This window comes from Zalophus californianus, chromosome 4 (genome assembly GCF_009762305.2).
Source record: "Zalophus californianus isolate mZalCal1 chromosome 4, mZalCal1.pri.v2, whole genome shotgun sequence".
Lineage (NCBI taxonomy): Eukaryota > Metazoa > Chordata > Mammalia > Carnivora > Otariidae > Zalophus > Zalophus californianus.
Genome location: NC_045598.1, coordinates 53519223 through 53547065, shown reverse-complemented (window position 1 = coordinate 53547065; position 27843 = coordinate 53519223). Strand labels below are relative to the sequence as shown.

At 41.7% G+C, this 27843-nt stretch overlaps 1 protein-coding gene across 3 annotated transcripts in view; it reads right to left on the bottom strand.

Annotated features, from left to right (window-relative positions):
- The window catches only part of DNAJC6 (DnaJ heat shock protein family (Hsp40) member C6), a 140923-nt gene extending 123447 nt beyond the window's left edge, over nt 1–17476 (bottom strand). Inside the window, exons 1-2 of one of the 3 annotated variants that reach the window (XM_027577737.2) lie at nt 7805–7994; nt 2075–2142 (exon numbers count right to left, since the gene is read on the bottom strand). In XM_027577737.2, coding sequence (XP_027433538.2) covers nt 2075–2096 — 22 coding nt within the window. In that variant the 5' untranslated portion in view covers nt 2097–2142; nt 7805–7994. Of the gene's footprint in view, nt 1–2074; nt 2143–7804; nt 8003–17345 lie in introns of those variants that run through there. The other 2 variants (XM_027577722.2, XM_027577728.2) reach the window with 2 other exon arrangements.
- Nucleotides 17477–27843: the final 10367 nt, after the last annotated feature.

Here is a 27843-nt window from a genome sequence, read left to right as displayed (position 1 = left end):
ATTTCAAAGAACTAAAATCATCCAAAGTATGTTCTCTGACCACAGGAAAAGTAAACTAGAAACAAACAGCAAGGGAAAAAAACCCCAAAAACCTAGAAACTCCCCAATTGCTTAGTAATGAAGAAGTACATTTCTAGGGGGGATGGGTGAAATAGGTGATGGGGATTAAGGAGTGTACTTGTGATGAGAACCAGGTATGGAATTGCTGAAGCACTATATTACACCCCTGAAACTAATATAACACTGTATGTTAACTAACTGGAATTTTAAAAAATACAATTTTTTAAAAAAGAAGTACATTTCTACATGACACTGTGAGTCCAAAAAAAAAAATCACAATGGAAATTATAAAATATTTTGAACTAAATGACAACAAAAATATGACATAATAAAACTAACAGGATGCAGCTAAAGCTATGCTTAGAGGAAACTGATACCCTTAAATGAAAATATTTTTTGGAAGAACACTGACAATCAGAGATATAAGCTTCTATGTTAAGAAACTAGAAAAAATTTCAGAAAATTGGAATCGAGTGTTAAAGTAAATAATAATGATAAAAGAACTCATGAGATCGAAAACAAATTTATAATATAAAAAACAAACAAATCAAAAATAATAGCTCTTTGCAAAGATTAATAAAATTCATAAAACTTTGGCAATATGCATCAAAAAAATGAGAGGGGCACCTGGGTGGCTCAGTCTTCAAGCGTCTGCCTTTGACTCAGGTCATGATCCCAGGGACGTAGGATCGAGCCCCACATCAGGCTCCCTGTTCAGCAGGAAGCCTGCTTCTCCCTCTCCCACTCCCCCTGCTTGTGTTCCCTCTCTCGCTGTCTCTCTCTGTCAAAAAATAAAATCTTAAAAAAAAATAAAAAATAAAAATCTTTGGGGCTCAATCTTTGAGCGTCTGCCTTCGGCTCAGGTCATGATCCCAGGAGCCTGGGATCGAGCCCCGCATCGGGCTCCCTGCTCAGCAAGAAGCCTGCTTCTCCCTCTCCCACTCCCCCTGCTTGTGTTCCCTCTCTCGCTGTGTCTCTCTCTGTCAAATAAATAAATAAAATCTTAAAAAAAAATGAGAATTATCAGTATAAAAAACAGAGAGAAATATCAATATTAACAATAAAAATAGAGACAAGACCATACAACCTACAAATATTAAGATCTTAAAAGGGGGGCGCCTGGGTGGCTCAGTCGTTAAGCGTTTGCCTTCGGCTCAGGTCATGATCTCAGGGTCCTGAGATCGAGCCCCTCATCGGGCTCCCTGCTCCATGGGAAGCCTGCTTCTCCCTCTCCCACTCCCCCTGCTTGTGTTCCCTCTATCACTGTGTCTCTCTCTGTCAAATAAGAAAATAAAATGTTTTTTTAAAAAAAAGATCTTAAAAGGATAAAAAGAAAACCTTTTACTAATAAATTTGAAAATTCAGATAAAATGGATAAATTCCTAGAAAAACACAACTTAACTAACACAAAAAGAAATAGAAAATCTGAGTGAATCTATACCTATTAAAATAAATGAATCCACCTTTTAAAATCTTCCTACAACAAAACTTCCAGGCCCAAATGGTTTCACCAGGAAATTCTTCCAGACATTTAAAGAACAATTCCAATCTTACAAAACCATTCCAAAGAACAGAATAAAGAGGAGAAATATCTCCTAATTTGTTTTATAAGGCCAGCAAAACCTTGATTACCAAACCTGGCAAAGGGACCACAACAATAGAAAATTATAGGTTAATCCTCTTGTGAACAAAAATATTCCTCAACAAAATATTAGCAAGTCAAATCTAGCAACATATACAAAGAATAACATATCACAACTAAGTTGAGCAAAGTTAACACTCAAAAAAAATCAATGTAATTCATATTAACAAAATAAAATAGTACAATCATGATATCATGATACAAAAAAACTTTTGATAAAATTCATGATAAAAACTTAGCACACTAAGAAGATAATTTTCCTAATCTGATTTTTAAAAAAGCACCTATGTAAATCCTACATCAATATTGTACTTAATGGTCAAAGATTAATAGCTTTTCCTCTGAGATGAGGAACAAAATAAGGATACTCACCATCACGACTTCTAGTCAACATTGTGAGAGAGATCCTAGCTAGTGCAATAATGCAAAGGATAAAAAGTCTAAGGATTGGAAAGGAAGAAATAAAGCTGTCATTATTCATAGAAATCTAACCACCTATAAAAATCTAAAACTATTAAAATTAATAAGTGAATTAGGCAAGGCCCCTGAAATAAGATCAACAAATAAAAATCAGTTATATTTCTATATTCTAACAACAAGCAATTAGAGAGTGAAATTTTAAAATTCCAGTTACAGTAGAATAAATAAAAATCAATTAACAGTGACATCATTTTTTAGAAGATTTGTAACACCTATATCCCAGTATTTCTGTCTCAAAGAGTGCAGTTTATGCTCAGCTTAATTTCATTGTTGTAGATTGTTCTAATTTTTTAAATGAACCTGAAATATAGAATTGTGTATATAATCTCCAAAAGTTGTAATGTTGACTCAAATTCTTTAAAATCATCAAGGAGTTCATTTTGTATACTCTGAGTAACACAAATATATATAAATATAAAAATATTTTGTATTTCCCTGTTTAGTATCTCAAAATGAAACTGAAAGGTAAAATAGCCTACTTCACAAAAAATTAAACAAAAATATATATACTATACCAACTATAATGTAAGAAGTAAAAAAAAGTTATAATAAAAATATGGATTTCAATATGCAAATGCTCAAGCAATACTATATTAGAGAACATAGTAAAGTAGTCAAGTACATGTACCTCTATATAGATTGAATGAGACAGGTGTGTTTTATTGGTTTCTCAAATACAAGCAGTGTTGCTTTGGGTAAGTGGTTTTTCTGAACAAAATTAAGTATGATCTCTCCTCAATTTACACAGCATTTTTAATCCTGGAAATTTCTCTGCATATATATATATATATATTTCAGTGTAAAACCAATGTATGTTCTAGGCTCGGAAAACTATAGAGGGTTTTCACTTACCTCTTCAGCAAAACATTTGAAAGCTGCACCGGACACGAGATAATTTGTCACTGAATGTAACAGTCCAGAACATTGTAGGACATCTACAGCATTTCTGGTGCTTGCCCAGTGAATGCTTCTAGAGCCCCTAACATATTTCCAATGTGTCCCGCCCGGAAGCAGTACCTTGCCCATTTGAGAACCACTGGAATAGGCCAGGCTGAAAACCTAGTTTTATCCCATGCTAGCCCTGAAAACTAAGAAATCAGTCAGCTATTTACAGATCACCCCAGCCAACATATCATTTCTCCAACCTACCCAGTCACAAGCAGCAAATGACAAAAATCCTTGAAAGAATTTGAGTTTTCTCTAAAAGTATCAACACAGTCATAGTGGTTAAGAAAAATCACAGTATTTTTTAAATTTCCTTCCACTTCCTGTATTTGGATTATAGATTGGGGGATGTTCACCATAGTCTTTTTAATATTTAGCACCTAAAAGCCTGGATCTGTCCATATTCAAACTCCCAATCAGATTTTGTAATGATTTTCAGTGAAAAATCAAATTCTTTCAAGAACTGCTGGCATGGACAATGCTCCACACCTAGTTTTACCATATTAAAACATTATACATAACTCCCATGTGTTCAAAAAAATACCATGCTTATTTTTCTGAGATAAAATATAGAAAAATAACAAAGTTTAAAAGAGAACTTTTTGCCCTACGCTCTCGCAGAAAAAAATTTTCCAACCAAATTTTCAAATTCTCCACTCCTATTCTTTCAGATCCCCGCTTTTAAAACATTGTTGCACAAAATACTCAGAAACTTTCTAAATAAAAGAAAAATTTCAAGCTGAGTTGGAACGCCTATTTTCCAAATAAACACAATCCAGAAAATTAGTAATATGGTTCTCATTTCCCTTTTTATAATAATCTATTATTCCTAATAATAGATGATGTTGAAAATTTTATTAATAACTGCAATTTCACCATGCTACTTATTCTCAAGCCCTTGCGTACCAGGTAAATGGTTTGGGAGGTAAAATGACCTGGGTTTGAATCCTGACTCTGCTACTTACTAGCCATGTGTACCTATACGAAATTCTTAATCCATTTCTTTACATGCACAATACCCCCCACCTTACAGTGTTGTGACAATATGTAAAGCACCTCACAGAGAGCTTTTCACATACTAGTTGTTCATTAAATAGGAGTTACGGTTGTTATTATTATAATTAGCTGTCATGTTTGCCAATATCTACTTATTAATGCATTCAACAATTTTCTTCTTAGTTGTCTCATACATATTTTTTTTTTCTGGCTTGCAAAGCATTTTGAGATATGCAGGGTAAATGTTATACAACAGCTTTTGTATTTAAAAGCCTCACTGAGGGGCGCCTGGTGGCTCAGTCAGTTAAGCGACTGCCTTGGGCTCAGGTCATGATCTCAGGGTCCTGGGATCGAGCCCCGGAGTAGAGCCCCACAGGGGCTTCCTGCTCAGCAGGGAGTCTGGTTCTCCCTCTGCCCCTCCCCCTGCTCATGCTCTCTCTCTCTCTCTCTCAAAAAAAAAAAAAAATTATTTTATACTGAACTGGCTTTGGTACAAGAGGTACCAAAAGAAGGAAAAAGAAAGGCATTTGTTAAACCACAACTCAACATTTACTGAACATTAGTCATGTGATGGTAGCTTATAAAAATTCAGTTTCTGCCTACCAATATCCTGATGATTTATTTGCCTCTGTCAACCTCCTCAGATTTTATCTGATTCTCATTTTCAGTCTCTGCAAGGAGAGTTGACTTCCGAACAATTCACAACATTTTAAGTTTTTCTGTTGATAGTTTTCAGCATAAAGAATCAAATTTTTAGATATTTATGTTTCATATTCAGGTCACCAACTGGTACTGTGGGACCTGCAAATAGCTCTCATGGTCTGGTTACCATGGTCACACCTCACACCTTTTCCTCACCACTGGGCACAGGCACCACACACACACACACACACACACACACACACACACACACACACCCCTCACATTGTATACTCAGCTGCTCTCTGTCAACACATATGCATCTCCTGGACCTGAAAAGATTCTTTGATCCCTAAAAATCGGCTTGGGAGGGCCTTGGGAGACCTTAGGAAACAATCATTCGGAACCTGTTGGGGATCTTAGACCTTTTTGAAAATCTGAGAAAAACTATTGATGTTCTCTTCATACATAAACAAAATGGACATGCATATAAAACTGTATTTCACAGACTCCTTGAAAACCAAATTAGTAAACTGTAATGTATTTCAGTGTTTCTCAAACTCCTGACTGGGATTCACAGTAAGAAACAAATCTGACATCAAGACAGCCTACACCTACATGCATAAACAAGCATAAGTACCCAAAACAGAAGTTTCAGTAAACAATGTTTACCCTTACCAGGTGTAATAGTGTCTGACATTTTCTGTTCTATGTCATCTTTCTAAAATGTTGCTCGAGACTCACTACATTACTATCTTACTACCCACAATCTGAAGGGCAGTGATCCAGTCTAACATTTCTCCATTTTAAGTAAACTAAGATCCAAAGGAATAAGGGGGTCTTGTCCTTAGTCACTAATAAATTGTTCCACAAGCCAGAACCTAACTATCCTGATTCCCAACCAAAGGCTCCTTCCAAAACAAAGTGAAACAAATATTCTAAATACCAACTCCCCTCAAAAAGCAGCTAGGGATTTGAAGCTTAAAACATGCTGACACACTGAGAAACTGAGTGTTAAAATTCCAAACAGTAGTGAATATTACCCTCATCCTGAGCCTCCAGTTGAGGCAGTCTTAACTTCTTCTAGAACATGAGCATGGCCTAGCATGACATGGCATATAAGCAATTTTTTTTTCTTTCCAAAAATCCTTTCTCTGGCCACTGAAAACAACACAGGGAAAGCCAACACTACTGAGTTCATTTAAATACTTTGGATTACACCGGCACAGCTTTTATTTGTTCACCAGAGGCTGGCTTAGCAGTGGAGAGGCCCTGTTTCCACTTGCCAGGCCCATGCTTACATAGTTCTTTTCCCCCACCTAAGGCTGCTTAATTAATATTTAAACATCAAAACCACACAGATCAATACGTGGATGTGAATGATCCAGAGCCTATTAGATGTTAATACTACCAACTACCTACCCCTGCCCCTTTTAAAGCCTCACTTACAGAAAGTGGCATTGCTTGGGAGACTTCATTACAGTTTAGCAGATTAAAATACCAGTCTCCTCACTGGCATCATGCTGTTTGTGGCTTTGGGGTTTTGTTTTTTGTGTTTTGTTTTTTTGGTTTGGTTTGGTTTTTTGTCAGGGGGGGCGGTTGGTCAGGGGAGGGTGGTTTTTCTTTTTTAATGTGGAATAAACATCACTGACCATCACAAGGTGAGACTCTTACAAGCCAGAGAGTGGCTGGGTACTGGTCTGGTGAAGGCCAAGCCTGGGGGCCCTGGTGTAAAGGGAGGAGGAAAAGGCTTGGGGCCTGTGTCGTCTCCCTGGTCACCCAAACAACTTAACTCGGTGTGGGACAGGCTCGGTGGGCGCAAGTAACACGCCCGGGGTTCCTGCGTGCCAGCCTCCACCCGCGCACCCCAGCCCGGGTATCCAAGGACAAAGTGCTGGGGCCTCCTTAACGCAGAGCTCACAGCAAGGAGAGGGTGGGGTGCAAATTGCTGAGCAGCGGCTCGGGTGAGAGAACAGCGAAAGCCCTAGGGGAAAAGGGGGGACGGGCAAACCCTAAAATCAGCGCCCGGGAAGCAGGGGCTGGGCATGATGGCGCGGAGATGGCGTCTTCTGCTGCGGCGGCTGCCCTGGAGCTTTCCTGGGGGGCGGGGGGATTCCCCGGGAGCCAGGCCCCTCTGCGTCTTCCACTGCCACTAGGACAAGGACCAGGAGCCGACGCAGCAGGAAGGGCTCCTTCCGGTAACAGGGTCGGGGAACACGTGTAGCCTCCGGAGACCTGGAGGTCTATCGCTCCTCCCCCAACTGCGGCAGAAAATTTAAGGAGCCTCGGAATTTAAAACACCAGAATCCTTCAGAATCCCTGTTGTTGAACTAAAAATTTGGTTGGCTCATTTTAGTGAGCGCTGTCCTTTCCTGAGTTTTCATTTAAATCCATTTTTCTCTTCCCCCTTGCCTCAAACGGAATTCGGAATTCGAGTAATGGTGTGGGGGGTGGTGATAATGTACCAGGGATCTAGGGTCTGGAGGCTAGAGGGGTGGGGGTAGTTTGCATGCGAACATCTCGGCAAGATAAACAGTTCTGAAGGTCAGTGAGGGCTCTCCATTGGGTCCTCCTGAAAGGGTGAACATTCATTAAAGAATTCTCCCTCAACATTTTTCTTGTGAACCCAAACTGTAAAAGTCCTAAGTATTTCAGATATTCCAATTGCAATAATGCATCGAAAACCTACATATTAATTAACTACTGTGAACTCTCCTAAAATAAAATTATCAAAATCCTGGGAGCTCTTATAAGAATATCTGTGAAATGTAAATGTGTGTTATTCAGCCAAGATTAAATGAAGAATGCAAAAATATTGTTCTATTTGGTAGCACGGATATGGAAAATTGAATGACACAATATTTGGAAACCAGAAGCCAGTCATTTAAAAAAAAAAGTCATGTTTATTATGTAACTAGAATTTTAAATATATATATATACACAGTTATCTAAAGTCAGCCATTAATACAAACTAACCATATCTGTAGAGTGACATTTCATCCCTAGCATCTTTTAGCCTCCCCTCTGCAGCTGGCCCCTTACCTTTATTTTCAGAATCTTTCATTCTCTCTTTCCTCCCTGTGCTGCAAATGAGCAGGAAAGTCCAGCTGATTCTGCAAACCTTACTTTTGGTTTGTCATTCACAGAGAGTCAGCAGTCTCAGGGGCGAAGTCCCTCAACGTAGGAGCACCCAAGCTCTGATAATTGCGTGCAAGTCAGTGTGCAGGGTGATAATTTTGCTTATGCTGGAGCAGAAAGGATGGGGATGAAGGCGGACGTAAACACAAATTCCAAAACATGGCATGGAACTGGATCTGGAGTCTAGGCTTGCCTTTCCTTCTCTTGGATTAGGGAACCAACTGTTTAGTGCCTCCTCAGTTCTGTAGAGATTAGGTTCAGGTAGAAAGGGGAATGTCTGTGCCATGTGCCAAGCTTATTCTCAAATGGATACCTTAATTTTGGAGGGAATTAAGAGACCCGTGCTTTGTTTTCTTTTTCATATTCATTCATTCAACAAATATTTCTTTTACCTCTCTGTGGCCCAGGCTCCATGCTAAGTAGTGGGGATACAACAGTGAAGGGGACCAGTCCCAGTCCTCAAGCTGCTCCCAGGCTGTTACAGTACAGAGGTATACAGTGACCTGTGTCTGCTGCATGGACATGGATTACTGAACCCATTTCATCCAGGCATAAGTTGATTCTTAAGGCTGAGCCAGAAGTGGGCATGAGGAAGCCAGACCATGACAGCCCTCTCTTAGAGGTCAAGGAAAATTCAAGCAAATCTTTCAATCATCCAATTCCGGCTTACTTTCAATCATTACATAGCTCAGATTCACTCCTTCATCCCTTCATTGAACAAATGTTTATTTGTACCAGGTAGAATTCCATCTGTTAGGGATTCAAGAGTGCAGAAAACAGACCAAATCCTGCTCTTGTGGCTATTACATTTCAGTGAGTGTATCCAGACAGATAATAAACAAACAAAACATAAACATATAGTAAATGGCAATAAATGCCATGAGGAAAAATGAAGCATGGTAATGAAGTAACAGACATGCCATCTTAGACAGCATGGCCAGAGGAAGTGACCTTTAATTTATTTTATGAAAAATGGGTTGGGGCCTCATAGTCCCTTCCAAATATCTTCACTCAGACGTTGTTCTTTAAGTGCTGACTCCTCACAACCTCCTCTGCTCTAGGTGCGCTCTAGGTGATAAGGGGTGTTTATTCCCCATTATATATGGGTAAACTGATATCCAGAAAGATTAACTGACCCAATCCAGGACCTCACTAAGTTGTAAGAAGAGCAACAACAAGAAATACACCTACCTGTTGCTCTCATCCCCAGAAATTGTGGGGTTAAATGCAATACTGACATGGAAAATCTGCTGGAGTAGGAGTTGAGATAAAAGGGTCGAAGACTTCTCTCTACCACTATTAACTGAGTGGTGCAGGGTAGGTGACAACCTCTCTGGCACCAGTTTCCTCATCCATAAAGTGGGGCTAATCATATCTTCCTTGTGTATGTGCCTGGCCTTTCAGAAGATCAAAAGGGAGAATAGATGTGGTACTTGGCAAAGTAAGCCCTATATAAATGCAAGGTATAATTATCAACATACTTGGGCACATTGAAGAGAACTAATTGCTAGTGTTCACCTGGTCATTACTGTAGCCCAAGAGTCAAATATAGCTGTAGAGGGAAAGCTTGCCGTGGCCACTAGGGGTCCTGGAGTTGATTTCTAGCTGCCACAATCGAAAGACTCCCTGAAAGTTTTGGGAAGTATTAAGTATTGGTTTTTGTTCCCATCTTTCCTTGGCAGGGGGGTAATACCTTTATGCTTTTCTTTGATAACTTAAGACCGGTGAGGAAAATCTGCCTTCACTGGAACTCCTTGCTGGCCACCAAATGAGCCATGTTGGTGCATAGACCACATCAAAGAAACAGGCATCTCCATCTCCAAGGACCAAGTCCAGGACAGTCAAAATGTGCCCAGTTAGGAGCGCCTTTGGGGGCAGAGAGGGGAGAGAAGAAGTAGGTGGTAAGAAGCCACTGTTTGTGCACTCTTTCATTCAATAAATATTCATTGTGCCAGGCACTGCTCTGAACACTGGGAATGACACAGTGCTAAAGAAAGCATTCTGTCCTCAAGAAGCCTGTGGCTTCAGGGCAAGAGGTTCCTACGAGGTATGCTGATTTACTCATTAGGTAGAGGAATGCCAAGGCCTGGGTTTGAATAGTAGGGCAGGGGCCATAAAGCAGGAGAGATGGTTCGAACATGGGCTCTGCTATGTCCTGGCCCCTAAAGTAACCTGGGACCCTCTCCTGCACCTCTCTCTGTCTGTATTTCCTGCTCCATAAGATGAAGACAATAATGGAACCTACCTCCTCGGGATGGGTGAGGCTCAAACGAGTTAATACATGTAAAGTACACGGCACAAAGCCTGACACATAAAGTGAGGGTTCCATAAATGCTGTAAGACTAATATTACTACCTTGTGACCTGGGTCAAGTTTACCCCTCTGCACCTTCTACAGAAAATAATAACTAGCTGGTAGGGCTGCTCTGAGAGTTACACATCAGAAAGAACATATGGGCCTTCGCATAAAGGAGTAGCTCCCCCTTGCCAGCCTCGCTCCAGGAGGGGAGCTTTAATCAAGGAGGCTTCCCAGGAAAAAAAGACTAAGTCTGGGAGGAGTGAGGAAGTAGGAAATGGGCTGCCATTTATATTAAAAAGGAAGCCAGTTGTTTTCGAGAGTGTGGTCATTTCTAGGGGAACCTACATTTTACCCAACATTGTACTTTGAAAAGTTTCACACATATGGAAAGTTGGAAGTGTTGCATGGCGAACATCTTTGACTACATTTTGCTATTTGCCTTATCACATATCTGTTCATCTCTATCCATCCTTAATTGACTGGTTGCTGTTTTTTAATTAAGTGGAAAGAGGTTTGAAGTCCTCTTCAAATAAAAAGAGCCTTTACTTTCCCTCCTGCTACAATATTTATAAAAGCCTTAGATCTCTGCTTCTGGGGCTATTCCAAGCAGGGTCAGGTGAATTCTCAGAAGTCTTGTCTTGCCCCACAGTAAACCTCACGGCCCCATCCAGTTGAGAGACCAGAATGGGCTCAAGCCTTGGAGCTTTCCAAAACAAAGCAGTGTCTCTGACAAAACCCACACTTCAAAGAACTGGTATCAAGAACCTCTGTAAATACCCATTAAGTGAAATGATGCCCTATGTCAATAGCTGGGTTTAGCGAAAGCTCAAACAGGCTCCACTGGCCACCAAGTCCTTTCATAGCTCTGCACAGTCCTTGTCTTGTTTGATGCCACTTCTGAGTCACTAGACCAGTGAGTCATGCCCAGTAAGGGAGGCCATCTTGAGACCAAAACCAAATAGAATTTTCAAGAACAATGAGTGAAACCCTGAACTGAAAAAGAATAAGGCTTTTTATTGTCCTTGTAAAACAAAAATGAAAGAAAAAATGCTGTTGTTAATGTTGTGGGTTCAACTTCCCAGCTGTAAATTTTACACTGAAGAAAAACTGAGCAAAAAAGAACTTGTACATTCTTTTGGAAATTTGAGAGCAGAAGAGGCTTGAAGGCTATGTCCCAATTTCAGTGACTAGCCCTAACCCTCTTCTAGCTGAGTCGTTCATTCCCAAAACATGCTGAGGTGGTGACAGCAGGGTGGCTTTATTTGGGTCTTCCTCCATCCCACCAAGCCTCTGTATGGTTTGCTCAGAGCATCTGAGTGGCCATAACCGAAGTGAATAGAGAAAAATTGCTGCCTGGGGGTGGAGGAAGGTTAGTGAAGAGGGTCACCACACAGGAGGACAGCATGACTATAAGAAAAGCTGCAGAGGCTCCCATGAAGCCATGCTACAAGGCAAAGGGAAGGGAACTGATATATGGAGTATCTACTCTGTACCAGGCACTCTTCTTTTCATCATCTTCAGATGTTTATTGAGAACTTATTTGCTAAGCATTGTGTTGAAAGCAAAGGCTTTCACAGCACCCTGCCTGGGATTGAATCCCAGCTTACCAGTTGTGTAACTTTGGAAATGTTACTTAACCTCTCTGTGCTTCAATTTTCTCATTGGTAAAACAGATGGCAAAACAAGGTTATTGTTAGAATGAAATGAAATAAAAATATGCACAGGTTTGGCCAGTGGCTGGTACAGAGTAAACAGTGCATACATGATAACTCTTGCCGTTCCATCTTTTTTAGATGAGAAAAATGAGGCAGAAAGCAGGAGAAGTGACTTGCCAAAGGATACACAGCTAAAAAGTAGCATAGCTAGAATACTTTGTTCTCAAAACAACGTTGTGAGGGAGGTGATACCATCTTCCTTTTATAGAAGAGGGACCTAGTAACTTGCTCATGCCGTCAGCTGGCAAATGAGAGAGTTAACATTTTAGAACACACATTTGCTGACTTTAAAGCCTTTGCACATCCAGCTAGGCCAGTGATTCTCAAACATTAGCATACATCAGAATTACAACAAGGCTTGTTAAGACAGATTGCTGGACCCTATCTCCAGAGTTTCTGATTTGGTAGCTGTGAGGTGGGGGCCAACACTGCATTTCTAACAAGTTCCAGGAGAGGTTGATACTGCTAGTCTAGAGACCACACCTGGAGAACTACTGTTGGACAATTATGCACCTGTATGCAGAAGAGATGGTAGGGAATAGGGCCTAAAGATCATAGGTCAATGAGCTTTTCCCACTCTGACACAGGGTTGGTTACTTCACAAAGCCTAGCAAATATCCTTGTATTTACAGAGGTCTTTCATATTTATGATCTCATTTGATCTTTCCAATATCCCTCAGTAGTAATCATTATTTCCACTCAATGTGATTTGTTTTTAGGGGTATATGGTTAGAAATGGCAGTGAAGGATTAAACTGCAGATCACCTGTCCTCCTCTCCAAGTAACTTGTCCTGGAAAGCACCATCTGCTGATGGAGACTGGCTCAAGTTCCAGTCTCTGTCTTTCCAGGGAATATTGCTGCTCAGGAAAGGGTTCTTTGCCCCAGCAGGATTTTGGGCAGGTAATTTCTGGTGGGAGAAACTCGGTGCCAGTTTTCTACCATTGTTTCAAGACCTACTTCTTACAAAATACTTCCACCAACTGTTCACTCCCTTCTCTATAACCTAAAAGCTTTGATATTTGTCTAAAATACAGTTCTCTAGAAAGGTTGGAAGCATTTGGGGTGTTAATTTCTATTGGGCACAGTTTGTTCATATTCCCATTTGGAATAGCTTGCATGCTTAGGTATATTTTTTAAAATTGTTCAGACATATAAGTCAACAAATTATTAGTATCCAGAGTACTTAAAGAACTGTAAGTGGATAAGAAAAAGACAAAGCACCAAGTTAAAACAAAAAATGGGGAAAGACATGAAGAGGCCTTATTCACACATGGCCAATATTCATGTGAAAAGATCTTCACTTCATTATTCGTTAAGGAAATTCAATATAAAACAACCATGCAGTACCATTTCACACCCATGAAATTGACAAGCATTAAAAAGTCTGACAGTACTCAATATTGGCAAGGATGTAAGGAATCAAGAATCGCACACACTCCTGGTAGGAACTAGATTACCACAAATGAATGGAGGTCAGCTATTTTTCCAAATTAAAAAAGCATATACCTTTTAACCCAGTAATTGTGCTTCTAAGTATTTATCCTACTTACAGTCACAAGTGATCATATAGTAAATTTCAGATGCATTCTCTTTGGCTATATATATAGGCTTTGTCTAGATAGATAGATAGATAGATAGATAGATAGATAGATAGATAGATAGATAGATAGGATCTCCTAAAGGATCTTTTCATTACAAACATATTTATTGAATGTCTGCTATATTCAGGACAGGGTGTTAGGCTGAAAAGATGCCAAGAGTCCCCAAAAGCTAAACTACTTCTCACTTGCAGCCTCCTGCTAGGAAAAAAAAAAAAAGGTGGGAACAAAAAGGATGGTGTGAAAGACCTTCTGGTTAGTACAGAAGGAACAGCTGCCCCTAAAGAGCTTCCCAACCATGTTTTATTCCCATAGGTTACTGAGGTTTCCAGCCCTGTGACTAACCATTGTTGGGATGTGATCATATGGTACACTATCTGGACTAATATTAATAAAAATAATAACTACCACCTTGTATGCTACTGTGTACCAGGCACTTTATATACATTAACTCATTTAATCATCACAGTAACATTGTGACATAGGAATTATCATCTCTATTTTATATATGACATATAACTGAGTTTTAGAAAGATTTAGCACCTTGCCCAAGATCACAGCTTATTACTGTGCCACTTACTAATGACAGATTCAAATCAGAGTCTGGCACCAAACCACATAATTCTAGATGCCCAGATTGGTGTCTATCACTTATGAGATGCTGTCCCACCATTATGAGAAATTCAGGCCACCTTTAAAAAAAAAATGGGGATATGGATTTCTTTCATTGCATCATATTTATTAATTTTACTTCTCTCCATAAGCATAGATTTTGGGACATGTTTATTTTGTGCAGGGAGATGTGGCAGAAAGAATGCTGTATGGGCAATCAGGCCTGAGTCTGCCACTCACCAGTCATAATGACCTCCTGCAAGTCACTCTGTCTCTTGCTTCACCTTCCTCGTCTATAAAATGGGAGAAATAAACACCATCTGCCCTCCCTGCTTCAAGGGTGCTGTTAAGATTTAAACAAGACCTTGTAGTTGACCTATTCTATAAACTGTAATGTACCATATAACATAAAACATTATAATGGCCTTACCCCAGGTTGTATGGGAGTAGGAGAAGTAGAGAAATAGTGATCAATCATGATTCTATGTAAGAAAAAAGAGGTATGGGGACACCTGGGTGGCTCAGTCAGTTAAGCATCTGCCTTTGACTCAGGTCATGATCCCAGAGTCCTGGGATCAAGCCCCACATCCAGCTCCTTGCTCAGCAGAGAGCCTTCTTCTCCCTCTGCCTGCCGTTCCCACTGCTTGTGCAGTCTCTCTCTCTCTAACAAATAAATAAAATCTTTAAAAAGAAAGAAAGAAAAAAAGAAAGAAAGAAAGAAAGAAAGAAAGAAAGAAAGAAAGAAAGAAAGAAAGAAAGAAAGAAAGAAAGAAAGAAAGAAAGAAAAGAAAGAAAGAAAAGAAGAAAGGAAGGGATGTGGTGTGGCAATGGGGGCCAAGAAGCCATGGGTGACCTCTAGGACAGAAACAGAAGAGAGGAGAGGACAACCATATACACGGTATAGACCTGGCTTTAAAAACTATTGAACTGGGGTGCCTGGGTGGCTCAGTTGGTTAAGCGACTGCCTTCGGCTCAGGTCATGATCCTGGAGTCCTGGGATCGAGTCCCACATCGGGCTCCCTGCTCAGCAGGGAGTCTGCTTCTCCCTCTGACCCTCTTCCCTCTCGTGCTCTCTATCTCTCATTCTCTCTCTCAAATAAATAAATAAAATCTTAAAAAAAAAACTTAAAAAAAAAAAACTATTGAACTAGGAGACTTATTCTAACCCATTTTACTACGGTAGAAATATCTAGTTAGTCCTCTTTTGTAAACATTCACACAACACCAGGAATTACATTCTGCATGTAATTATCACTCAAGGAATACTTGTTGCAGTGACCCTTCTATTCAACTCCTCAGGCAAGCTAAAGTAAAAGGGTGGTTAGCCTTCAGGCCTACTAAGGTTCAGCCACAGTTCAATGGCAGTGGGGAAGGAATTTAATTGTATATTGACTAAAAGTAATAACACATTCTTTGAAAGCCAGGGAGATGACAATACCAAGCCCTTAGTCTAACTATCAACAATAGAAAAGCTTGTTTCTAACTCAATAAATAAATATTTAAAAGATAATTCTTGCATTGGGTCAAATTTAGTTTTAGAATGTTTACTCTGCGCCAGCACTTTACAATTATTAACTCATTTAACTCATCAATTCATTTAATCTTCAAAACAATCCTGCGGTGGAGGTGGAGGGCGGGGGGCTGAGGACTGTATCAATGACAGGGCCCTGGTGCAGTGTAGCTTCTGCCCTGGATCAGGACGGCCATTTTAGAAATCAAGGCATGTCAGCCTCTCAGAAAAAGAATCCTCTGATGACAGAAACAGATGGAAAGGACAAGACAGGACACACACACAAACTAGCCAACAGGTATCTAGAAAGTACCAAGCCTGGACATAGTCTGGTAGGGGATGCAAAGATGAAATAGATGAGAACCCGCCCACGTGGAATCTATAATACCAGATGAATAGTGACAGATACCCTACTCAAAAAGAGGTTACAGGTGGCAGAAACCCCAGGAAAGGCTTCACAGAGGAAATGGCATTTGTGCATCCCTGATGGATGGGTAGGCTGAGAGACAAGGGCATGGCCACTGCAAATACACACAAGGCAGTGAGCTAGCAGATCATGTGTTGTCCTTGCTGAGAACACTTCAGTAGCTTTCCAGCTCACTTTAGAAATAAAATCCAAACTCCTCCTCGTCATGTCCTACCTAGACCTGGATCCAGGCCCTGCCTCCCTCACTTTCCCCTTGCTAAGCTCAGGCACACGGGGAATCTTTTCCACTTGTTACTGTCTCTGGCAGGAACGCTCTCCCCAGGCTCCATGCTGGAGTAACTCCTACTCAGTCTCCTAGTCTTGGTTTAAATCACATTGCCTCAGAGAGGTCTTCCCTGTCCATCTGCTGTGCAAGCCAGAGCGCCTCTGCCTTTTTCCCCCCTCTCCCAGGACACTACGTGATTCCTTCCCAGCACACATAGCAATCTGTAATGGGGATGTTTACCTATCTTATTTGTGTCTGTTTCCCCCTCTAGAAGAAGTGCCATGAGCTGGGCCTTGCCTACCTTGTTCACTCCAGGCCCTGGCACACTGGAAGAGCTCAATACAAACTGTGGAAGGAATGAATGGAGTGAATCAGTGATTAAATAAATGTGAGTTAAGGCCATGGTGGGGACAGGGTGTACTGTGTCTGGTAAGTAGTTTACTGTGACTAGAGCTTAGGAGATAGCAGGGAATCACCGCAGACAGGTTGGAAAGGGGGTGGGTCCAGAAGGGGAAGACCCTGAAGGTAGCCTTGGGTCCAGATTCATTCGCCCCAATGACTACTGCATTGCAGGCAACCGGCCAGGTGTTGGGCGGGACGCAAGCCTGAGTAGACTGGGTCCCGGAGGCAGCCTGAATTCCTTCTGTCCAGAGTCAAAAGCACAGAAGGGGCTTTTGCAGGAAATAAGCTGCAACCACCTGGCCCAAAGAGAGATGCTTAAGGGGTCAAGGGGTGGAAGGAGAAAGGAGACAGTGCCGAGACCTGCCCCCGCACTTCGGTGAGCAGCCCCCCGAGAGCTTGGGGGATTGGGCTTGTCACACTGGCCGAGCGTCAGGGTGGAGGGTCGCCCGGGCCAGGCCGGACATCCAGGCCGCGCCGCCCCCAACCTCAGGTCCCCGGGGCCGAGAGGTGGGCCTGAGAGGCCGCCCCCGGCTGCGGGAGCCACCGCGGCCCCCCCTGCTGTCCAGTGCTAGCCGGCCGCGCGCGGTAACAGGTCCCCCGGCCGCGACCACACTCACCCTGCGCCGCCTTGGGAGCCGAGCGCGTCCTCCACAGACGCCGGGTCGCCTTCCACGGCCGCAGAGAAGAAAACAGCCTCCGGCTCTTCTTGCCGCCCTTCTCAGTTGCTCCCATCTGTGCGCCCGCGCCCCTCCCCCGCCGCCGCCGCCGCCGCCGCCGCCGCCGCCGCTCGAGGGTGGCCTCGCGCTTCCCCCGCCGCCGCGCGTCTGCAGGTGCCGGGCGGTCGCCGGGGTGGACGCGGCCGCCGGGGGAGGAGCTTGCGGCCAGGGGTGGGGTGGGGGTGGGGATGGGGGTGGGGGGCCGGCTGCTCGCGCCCAGCCCGCGGGGTGCGGCGGGCCGAGGCGTGGACACTGCCGCGAGGCGCCCCCTCACGAAGCCCCGGAGCACCAGGCAGCTGTGCAGGTGAACACTTTAGTCCCCCGTCCTTCATTCAGAAGACGGCGATGGAGTGCCAGGTACTGCTAGGCGTCATTAATAAACACCGGAATCCCCGGGGAAGTGCGCTGATTTTTATCCCCAAATTCCAAATGGTAAAATTGAAGCTCCGAGAGGTGAAGTCATCTGCTCATAGCTGCTAAATGGTGACAGTTCCCAAGTTCTGGGCTCTAACCATATTTTTTCATACCTCGCTATTGTCTCAGAATGATCCCACATTATATATATTTTTTTAATTGTTAAGTCTGACAGATATTCCTACTCTCCTCATACAACAGCTTATGAATCACTAATGATTTTTTGAGAACCCAGTCTAGGTCCAGGCACTTTTACATACATGCCATTAAACCTCACAGCACCCCGTGGGGTGGGAGGCATTTTCCCATCTTCCCTTTGAAGAACCCGAAATGACAGAGCTGAGGCTGCCCCTGCCCCCACCACTTTGTCTCTGTCGTGATTTAGCTTGTAATTTGGAATGTCTGAGAGGAAGATCCAAACCAAGATCCCTTAACACTTGCTGGCTGCAATAAGTGTAGCCAATATTTATGGGGTGCTTTTTATGTGTCAGATTTTACATACATTACCTTATTTAACCCTCCCAATGATACTCATGGGAGAGAAATTATTAATCCACACTTAATAGGTGAAAAAAAATAGCATCAGAAAGGTCAGGTTACACATATAAACCTTAATAAAGTTTGTATGTTGGGTGGGATCATGAAATTGCCATTTTTTAAGGCCCAAACAAATATCATACAATTGCTTCACCTGGTGATCAAAATTAAAATGGAGGCAGATGAAATGTGAGTGCCTCCAGATGTGTTACACTAGAGAAAAACACATCAGCTTTGTAATATTTTGGCCACAAATGCACAGCCTGAATCTAATCATAGGGAAATCTTAAGATAAACCCGAAATGAGGACTGTACTTTAAAAGTGAGGGTGGGGGTGGTTCAGTATTCTTTGAAAGTGTCAATGTAATAAAAGTTGAAGAAAGGCTGTGGAGATGTTCTAGATTAAAGAAGGCTAAAGAAGGGCACCTAGGTGGCTCAGTCAGTTAGGCTTAGGTCATGATTCCAGGGTCCTGGGATCAAGCCCCCCCTCCCCATCTTTGGGCTCCCTCTCCCTCTGCTTGCTGCTCCCCCTGCTTGTGTGCTCTCTCTCTGTAAATTAAAAAAAAAAAAAATCTAAAGGAGGCTAAAGAGACATGGCAACTAAATCTATAAATCTAATACCTGACCCTAGACCGGACCCAGTGTTGGAGGCTTTCTTAGAACTCTAAAGGACATTACTAGGCCAACTTTCAAAAAAAATTGAAATATGGATAGTAGATTAGGTAAAAGTGTTCACCAATGATAAATTTATTGGAGTTGTTTAGTAGGTTGTGGTTATGTAATAAAATATCCATATTTTTAGGAAATACACATTAAGGTATTTAGGAATAAAGGGCCATGATGAATTCAACTTAGCTTTAAATGATTTAGAAAAAAAAAGTATCATATATATTTGGGGGGGCAAGTGATAAAGCAAATGCAGCAAAATGTAAATAATTGGTGAATCTGGATAAAGAGTACATGGGTATGTTTCATACTATTGTTATTTTTGCAACTTTTCTGTAAGTTTGAAATTTATTCCCAAGTAAAATGGTAAAAAAACATAAGTTCTAAGTTCCATAGAAAAAGAAAAAAGTGGCAAGAATCACTCTACCTGATTTCCCTCTATAGTTATCAAAACTGTGTGGTGACAGAGGGTTAGACATATAGGTCAATGAAACAGAATAAAGAACCCAGAAATAGACCCAAATAAATGTGCCCAAGTGATTTTTGACAATGGTGTAAAAGCAATCCAATGGAGGAAAGATAGCTCTTTCAACAAGTGATGCTAGAACAATTGGACATCCATTGGCCAAAAAAAATGAACCTCAACCTAAACCTCACACTTTATACAAAAATCAAGTCAAAAAGATTACAGACTTAAATATAAAATGTAAAACTATAAAAGTTAGAAAAAAATAGGATAAAGTCCTCTAGGATCTACAGCTATGCAAAGAATTCTTAGACATGTTGCTAAAAGCATGATCCATAAGAGGAAAAATTGATAAATTACCTTATCAAAATTAAGTACTTTTGGTCTGTGAAAGACCCTGTTAAGAGGATGAAAAGACAGGCTACAGACTGGGCAAAACTACTTGCAAACCACATATCCAACAAAGGACTAGTATTTATAATAAATAAAGAATTCTCAGAACTCAACATTTAAAAAATCCAATTAGAAAATGTACAAATGACATGAACAGATATTTCACTAAAGGGGATATACAGATAGCAGATAAGCACATGAAAAGATATGCAGCATCATTAACCATTAAGAAAACACAAATTAAAACCACAATGAGATATCCCTACGCACCTTATCAGGAGGCTAAAATGAAATATAGTGGCAACACCAAATGTTGGCAAGGATGTAGAGGGAGAAACTAGACCAGTCATACATTGCTAGTAGAAATGTAAAATGGTACAGATACTCTAGAAAACAGTTTAGCAGTTTCTTATAAAACTAAACAAACAACTACTATAAGACCAGCAATTGCACTCTTGGGTACATATCCCAGAAATAAGGAAAGCTTATGTTCACACAAAACCCTATACATGGATGTTCATAACAGTTCTATTCCTAATAGCCAGAAAGGGAAACAACCCAGATGTCCTTTAATGGGCAAATGATTAAACAAGCTGTGGTACCTCCACACGACAAAATAATACTTTGCAATAAAAAGTAACAAACTATTGATTTGGCAACAAAATATCCAGGGAATTATGTTGACTAAAAAGAGCCATCCCAAAATGTTTCATACTGTATGATTCCATTTATAGAACTTTCTTGAAATGGCAAAATTATAGAAATAGAGAACAGGTTGCCAGGAAGGAGGGGGAAAATTGTGCCTATAAAAGAGCAACACAAGAAATCCTGTGGTGATGGAACTGTTCTGTACCTTGACTGCATTGATGTCAACATACTGGTTTTGATATTAGATTCTAGTTTCGCACAGTGGTCCCATTATGTAAAAATGGGTAAAAGTGATTATGGGATCTGTTTTATTTTTTACAACTGTGTGTGAATCTATAATCATTTTTTAAATAAGAAGTTTAATTTTTTTTAAAAGTTACATATCTACAATTTAGTATAATTCGTCCCAATACCTAAAACCAAGTTGGGCCAGGATTCAACATAGATCTGTGCCTTCATGGCTACACTCAACCGTGTCATGACTCCCGGCTCACTGTAGGAAGCCAAGGAACATCTGGTAGGTGTTGGGGAGGACTTCAAAAGGCGACAGGAGCACAGAGACCCAGGTCGGTGAGTGAAGGCTAAATTAACGCTCCTGCTTGGTATGAGCCCTTAGTGGTCTAGAGAAATGACACTCTAAAAGTAACAATAGGACAGTCCTATTTTATTCTTTCTCTAATCCAGAAGAATCGGAAGATTTGAAATAAGGAAGGAAAAGTGGAAGCGACCGGGAAGAGGGTAGAAATTGAGAGTATCCTCGCTCTCTCTATCAGCAATAAGCTGACTTTTCTTCTCTACGAACCTTTATTCTCCATGACATCCAGACTAAAGTCTGAAGAAATAGGCCCTAGAACAAATGATCTAATTAACAATGCTGCTCAGAAATAGTGGCCACATGCCACCAACTAATACCCTAGACTAAGGTTGCCCTCTGCTCCTAGGGGCTTCCTACCTGGCCTTGGGGTTAGGACACCTGGAATCTAGTCCTGGTTACCCAAATGATCTATAAAATATTGGTTATATCCCTTATCCTCCTAGCTTACTATTTTCATCATCACCACCACCCTCATTCCCTCTAGTATAGGAGATTTAACCAGAGGATCTAAAAGTTTCCTTCTGGGATCTGCCACCATCCTTCCCTGTATGTCCTGACTCTCACTAACTGGTTTTGGAATTTTGCTAAGTGATAGCAGCCCCAGTGGGCCTGGCTTAGAGACTCATCTTTTTCTTCCATTGCCCTTGCATGTCTAGTGGACTGAAGCAGCAACTTGGAGGGACCCACCCACTTGCTCACTGCTTGGATTTCACTGGCCAGGGCAGGCTGAGAGAGACATTCTTTGGCTTGCCCTTTTAGTCCAAACATCATGTGATTTCATGGCATCCTCCAGCTCAGAGCTGAAACCAGTCCAAAAGCCTCTGGCTCCCACAGTCACAGCTTGCTCCAGGCAGATCCAGTGGGGGAGCCTTCTCCACAGTCCCTGGGGTCCATGGGAAAAGAATGCAGCCTGAAAGCAGATCTTCTGAGTAGAAACCCCCAAGTGCCCTAAGGCACATTCATGAGCACTAGCAACATGGAATTTCTTTTCAAATGTCAAAAATGCAAAACAAGCCCACTTATTTGTACATCTGGATCACTGGGCATAGGAAACAAAACAAAACAAAACAAAACAAAAAGAAAATAAACCTTGAATTCCATTCCTGTCATTGTGTTTACAGAGCTAAGCCCAGAAATATGAAAATGACAGTCGTCAAAGTCAATGTGATGCAAGACTGGTGTGTGTGTGTGTGAAGGGGAGAAGGGGCTGGTAGAAAGAACCTAGGCTCTTCAGCTAGGCAGAATGTGAATCCTAGCTCTGCCACTTACCAACTTGCCCAGCTTCTCTAAGTCTCAGCTTCCCCATCTGTAAGATGGAGACAGCAAACAGCACCTACCTCAGAGGGTTGCACTGTTTTATTATTACATGTAATGGACCCAACAGGCAAAATAAATGGTAATTTATTATAATACTGTGTCCATTTAGAGAGTCAATGACAGATTTTAAAACAATGGCATCTTTTTTTTTTTTTGCAATGAATAAATGTTGTGTGTATGTATCTACAGAGAGAAATGGAAAGGTCTTGTTGCCCATCCTCCCTCACAGAAAGCTCCAGCATATCAATGAAACTGCCTAACCTAAAGGCATCTCAGGTGTCTTTGGAACCATTAGAATTAATGGTGGTGTTTCTCTTTACCCTAGTGGCAATGCTAATAGGACTATTATTAGTGTAGAAAACAAGGGCAGTCTCCACTTAAAACTTATTTTTCAAATCTAAAATTCTCCAAGTATACAGCATTATGATTATAGTCAAGATTTAAGGAGCAATACCTACATAAAGCCTCCCAACCATGACATTTTGGGACCTTGTGTGAGAGGAGGAGAAACTACTCGTGTAAAATGTTTTCAGGGTTTCTAAGAAATTAGTTTCAATTATCTTTTGCTGCATAACAAACCACCCCAAAACTTAATGGCTTAAAAGAACAATAATCATTTATTTTGCAATTTGGGCAGAGCTCAAAGGGGACAGCTCATTTCTGTTCCACATGATGTCATCTGGGGTTGTTCAGGGCTTGAAGGTCAGCTTCTCAGGTGGCTCACCCACATAGCTAACAAGATAGTGCTGGCTGTCAGCTGGGTGCTCAGCCAAGAGCCTCGATTTTTCTCCACATGGTTGCTTGGACTTCCTCACAAGACAGTGGCTGAGTTCCAAAAGGGAGGAAGCTGAAATTGCTGGGCTTCTCTCAAAGACTTGGCTGAAAAGTCTCCAGATGCCTTGGCACAAATGTTCCCAAAAAGTACTTCCTGCACATTCTATTAGTCAAATCAGTCACAGGCTCAGCTGTTCTAGACAGGAGCCATAAGCTCTAGCTCTTAATGGGAGGACCTGGCATGCCTGTACAAGGAGGGCAGAGGTATTTGAGGTCATCTTCAGGGACAAGCTAGCCTGGCCCCCACCTGCCAAAGAATAACCCCAACCAGCAGGTGAATGCCCAGGGTCTCCTAATTAGCAATCAGCTTACCCTCAGGAATGGGGTTCTGCAAGAGGCCCATGAAATGGGGAAATGGGCACAGATAGAGGTAATCATTCAAGGGCAAAACTATAATATCACAGATTAAAACCATAAGAAACCTTTTTTGAGCACCTTCAGTGCTCAAACTAAATCTTCTGTTTTTCTTTCCCACTGAGTAATATGAAAAGAGCACCAGGCTTGGACTCAAAGACCTGGACTGAGTCTAGTTTACTTGACATTTTAGTGCTCTTACAAAAGTCATGTAATTCGTCTGAGCCTCACTTTCATCATCTGTAAATTGAGGATAATATTTGCTTTATCCTGTTCATAACAGGGTAATTCCAATTATCCTGGAATGTGGAGATCCCATGAAAACATGTGTGAAAGTACTCTGTCTATAATAATCTACTAAGTCACTTTCAAGTGTTTTATTAACAAATGGTGCACTGACTTTCAGTATATCAGAACTTTAAAGGGAACAAAACCTCTGGACTTCACTTTCTGCCAGATCTGTGCCTGGATGAGGGTGGATTGAATCGATCATCTGAGATGCAGACTTTCATGGCAGATGGCGGGTGCAAAGATGGGGTGAGGTGGGAGGTTAAAAAGTAGAAAGTCCAGAATGGAGTTTGTGTGCCTACCTCGTGCAATAGAATGTTACTATAATGCATCTTGTTAGAGTACTAATTCAGCCCTTCAAAAATGCTGATTCATTTTTAAATTGACCTAAAAATATAAATGATGTCTACTAAGAGAGGTGTATGGCATGGCTATCAAAAGCAACGACTCTGGTACCACACTATCCTGCCTCTACAGTTTAGTGGCAGAGTGATGTTAGCAATGTGCACTAACATCTCTGCACTTCATTTCCTTATCCGTAAATGGAGATAATAGGGCCCACCTCCCAGGTATGTTGTGAGGACTGAGTTATTATATATAAACACTCAGAACTGCACCTGGCAATAAATAAGTGTGAGCTATTGTTTTGATAATACTCCATGCTGGGTACAGTGCTAAGAACTTTACAAACGTGACTTATTTATTTACAGAACTCTATAAGCATCAGCTAATCACCTACTGTATTTCAGATACTATTCTAGGCTTTTAGGATTCATAAGGAATGAATCAGATAATGATTCCTCTTCTATGGAGCTTACATTCTACTGGGGGATGGGAAAGACAGATAATAAACAATAGGCAAAATAAATAAGTAAGCTTTGAAGTTTGACCAAAGATATAAGTGTATGGATAAAAGAAAAAATAGAGCAGGGGGTAGGGGACTAGGAATGTTGGTTGGGGAAGGAGGAACAGGAGTGGGTTGCAGTTTTGGGGAGTTTTGTTTGTTTGTTTTTTAAATAGGCTCCACACCCAGCATGGAACCCCACATGGGGCCTGAACTCACAATCCTGAGATCAAGACCTGAGCTGAAATCAAGAGTCGAACACTTAAGGGACTGAGTCACCCAGGCACCCCAGGCTGCAGTTTTAAATAGAGTAATCATGGTAGACCTGGTTGAGAGAGAAAGTTTGAGCAAAGACCTGAAGGAGGAGAAAGAAGTCAACTAAGCAGGTATCTGAAGGAAGAGCATTCCAGGAAGAAGGAACAGAGGAGTAAAGGCCTTGCATTGGGACTGAGCCTGGTAGGTTTGAGGAAGAACAGGAGATAGGAGCAGATGGAGTGGAGAGAGCAAGGAAGGCTGCTGTAGAAGAGTAGGTTGGGAGCTGGCAGGTGTGGGGAATCGGGTAGTCTGGTTACTACTAGGTTATCACTTTCCCTCTTGAGTAAAATGGAGCAAATGGCCAATGACAGGAATGATTACTATTGTGTTCATTATTGAAGAAACTGGGGCAGAGAAGGTTTAAGTAACTACACACAGTTCTACAGCTAGGAAATGGATAGTTGGGATTCTTATCCTACAGATTCTTATCCTTTCTATGGGGCATAGATGGATGCTGCGAATGGGGCAGGGAGATCATGGCTTGCATGTCGTTCTCTGTAAGAGGAAGGGATTGAATCAATGATCTTGAAGGTCTAGACACAATGGTTTATTGTTCACTGGCCTCCAGAGAACAGATGGACTACAAGTCACAGAAGACGTAGGTATGACAGCCGTTATTCTTGCTTGGCCAGTTGACCCTGATCTTGTGTACCCATAAGACCTCATGCATAGCTCTGTGGCTCTTTCCATGTTGTATTGAAAAAAATGTGCTTGGGGGGCACCTGGGTGGCTCAGTCGTTAAGCGTCTGCCTTCGGCTCAGGTCGTGATCCCCGGGTCCCGGGATCGAGCCCCGCATCGGGCTCCCTGCTCCGCGGGAAGCCTGCTTCCCCCTCTCCCACTCCTCCTGCTTGTGTTCCCTCTCCCGCTGTGTCTCTCTCTGTCAAATAAATAAATGAAACTTAAAAAAAAAAAAGAAAGAAAGAAAGAAAAAAATATGCTTAAAGATCTGTCTTTCCTGCATAGACTAAGCTCCCTGTTTTTGCATCTGACAATTGCTTATTGTTTATGAGATTCTCTGCCCTCAGCACCAGACTTGGAAAGGAGGGCATTCTCAATAAAGATATATTAATTCTGGTTTCATTTTACATCAGAACGAAGGGATGACACTGGAGGGGAGTGGTGAGCATGATGAAGTCCTGAGAATAGCAGCCGTACAAAGTCACTACCTCTCGAGGCTGGAAGGGCAGGGCGGGAGAGATGTTACACGTATGCAGGGGCTGGGCTTACCGGGCAGAAGCCAGAATCGAAGTGATGCCTTGGATAAGAAACATCCTCTGCCAGAGATGATCAAGAAATGTTTTCTAACCTGTGACTTAATATGCAGCACAACCTAGTCCAGAAAACTCCCCATTTCCAAGGAGCTTTTCCAGAAATCCTCCTTCCCTATCTTCCCCATCATGTCTGGAGCTTAAGGGCAGTGGAGGAAGAGTGATCAAAGGAACAGAATGGATCACTTCTAGGTAACTCTGGGTGACTTGCTAGCCTCTCTGTGTCTTAGTTTTCTATAAAATTGGGAAAATAATATCTGTCTCAGGGGCTACTTTGAAGATAAAATGTGAAATTACCTTTATAAAGCATCTAGACTTGTCTGACATAAAGCATGTTTCAGAGTATGCTAATCCTCACCTTCCTCTTTTGAGTGGCACAAACATGCTGTAACAAAAGGTTTTTGTACTCGACTCTCTTCTGTTAGAGAAGAGCTTTTGTGTAGAGACTGGAAAATCTATCAAAGGGCAAAGGACCTTTGAAAATTTTTGCTCCATAGCTCAGAGTTTAAATGTATGTCTTAGTGGATGGGAAATGAAGTACGGGTTGAGTGGTTACCTACAGACTTGCAGTTGGGAAGCTCTCAACGTGGAGAAAGACAGGGCCATGGGAATGGTTGACAGGGCCTGAGGGAAGGTGATTTGGGGGTCCCCCCTTCTTTCTTCAATCTCCTTGTTAGAAGCCTTTTTGAAAATGACAACCCAGTTGTGTGAAAGTCTCCCTAAGAAAATGACATTAACTTTGAAACTTGCAGAATGACCAGTTGTCCAGGGGAAAAATATTTAAGGTATCGGAAACAAACACTAACATTCATGTCTTTCTATTTCTTTTATTTTTTTCAAGGTTCCTTTGAATGACATAAGAAAGAAAAATATAATAATATAATATAAAAAATATAATAAGAAAAAAGAAAAAAATTGTATCAAGTGTTAGGCCCACTGCAAAAAGAAGACTTTGTTAGAGCAACTTTAAAATGGGTGGTGATAGGGGCGCCTGGGTGGCTCAGTGGGTTGAGCATCCGAATCTTGACTTCTGCTCAGGTCATGATCTCAGGGTTGTGGGGCTGAGCACTGTGCAGAGACCTGCACCAAGTCCCACCCTCAGCAAGGAGTCGGCTTGTCCCTCTCCCTCCCACTCTGTCCCTCACCTTGCTCAGGCACGCACTTGCTCTCTTTCTCCCTCTAAAATAAATAAATTCTTAAAAATGGGTGGTGAAAGGTGAATGGGAATAAGGTGGGCTTCACTAGGGACTCAGCTGCCACTCATGGATAGCAGTGTCATCCGCTGGGCTTACAATCTTCACCTCTTCTGCTGGAGAGTGCCTTTGCAAGTTAGGATCTTGGCGTGATTCCTTCAGGAAAAGCCTGTATGCTTTTAAAGCTTAAAATGCGTACATGCTGCCTTTTTTTTGGTTGAAGTAAATTAAAGTTAAAATCGGAGTTCTTAACCCCACTCTATTGG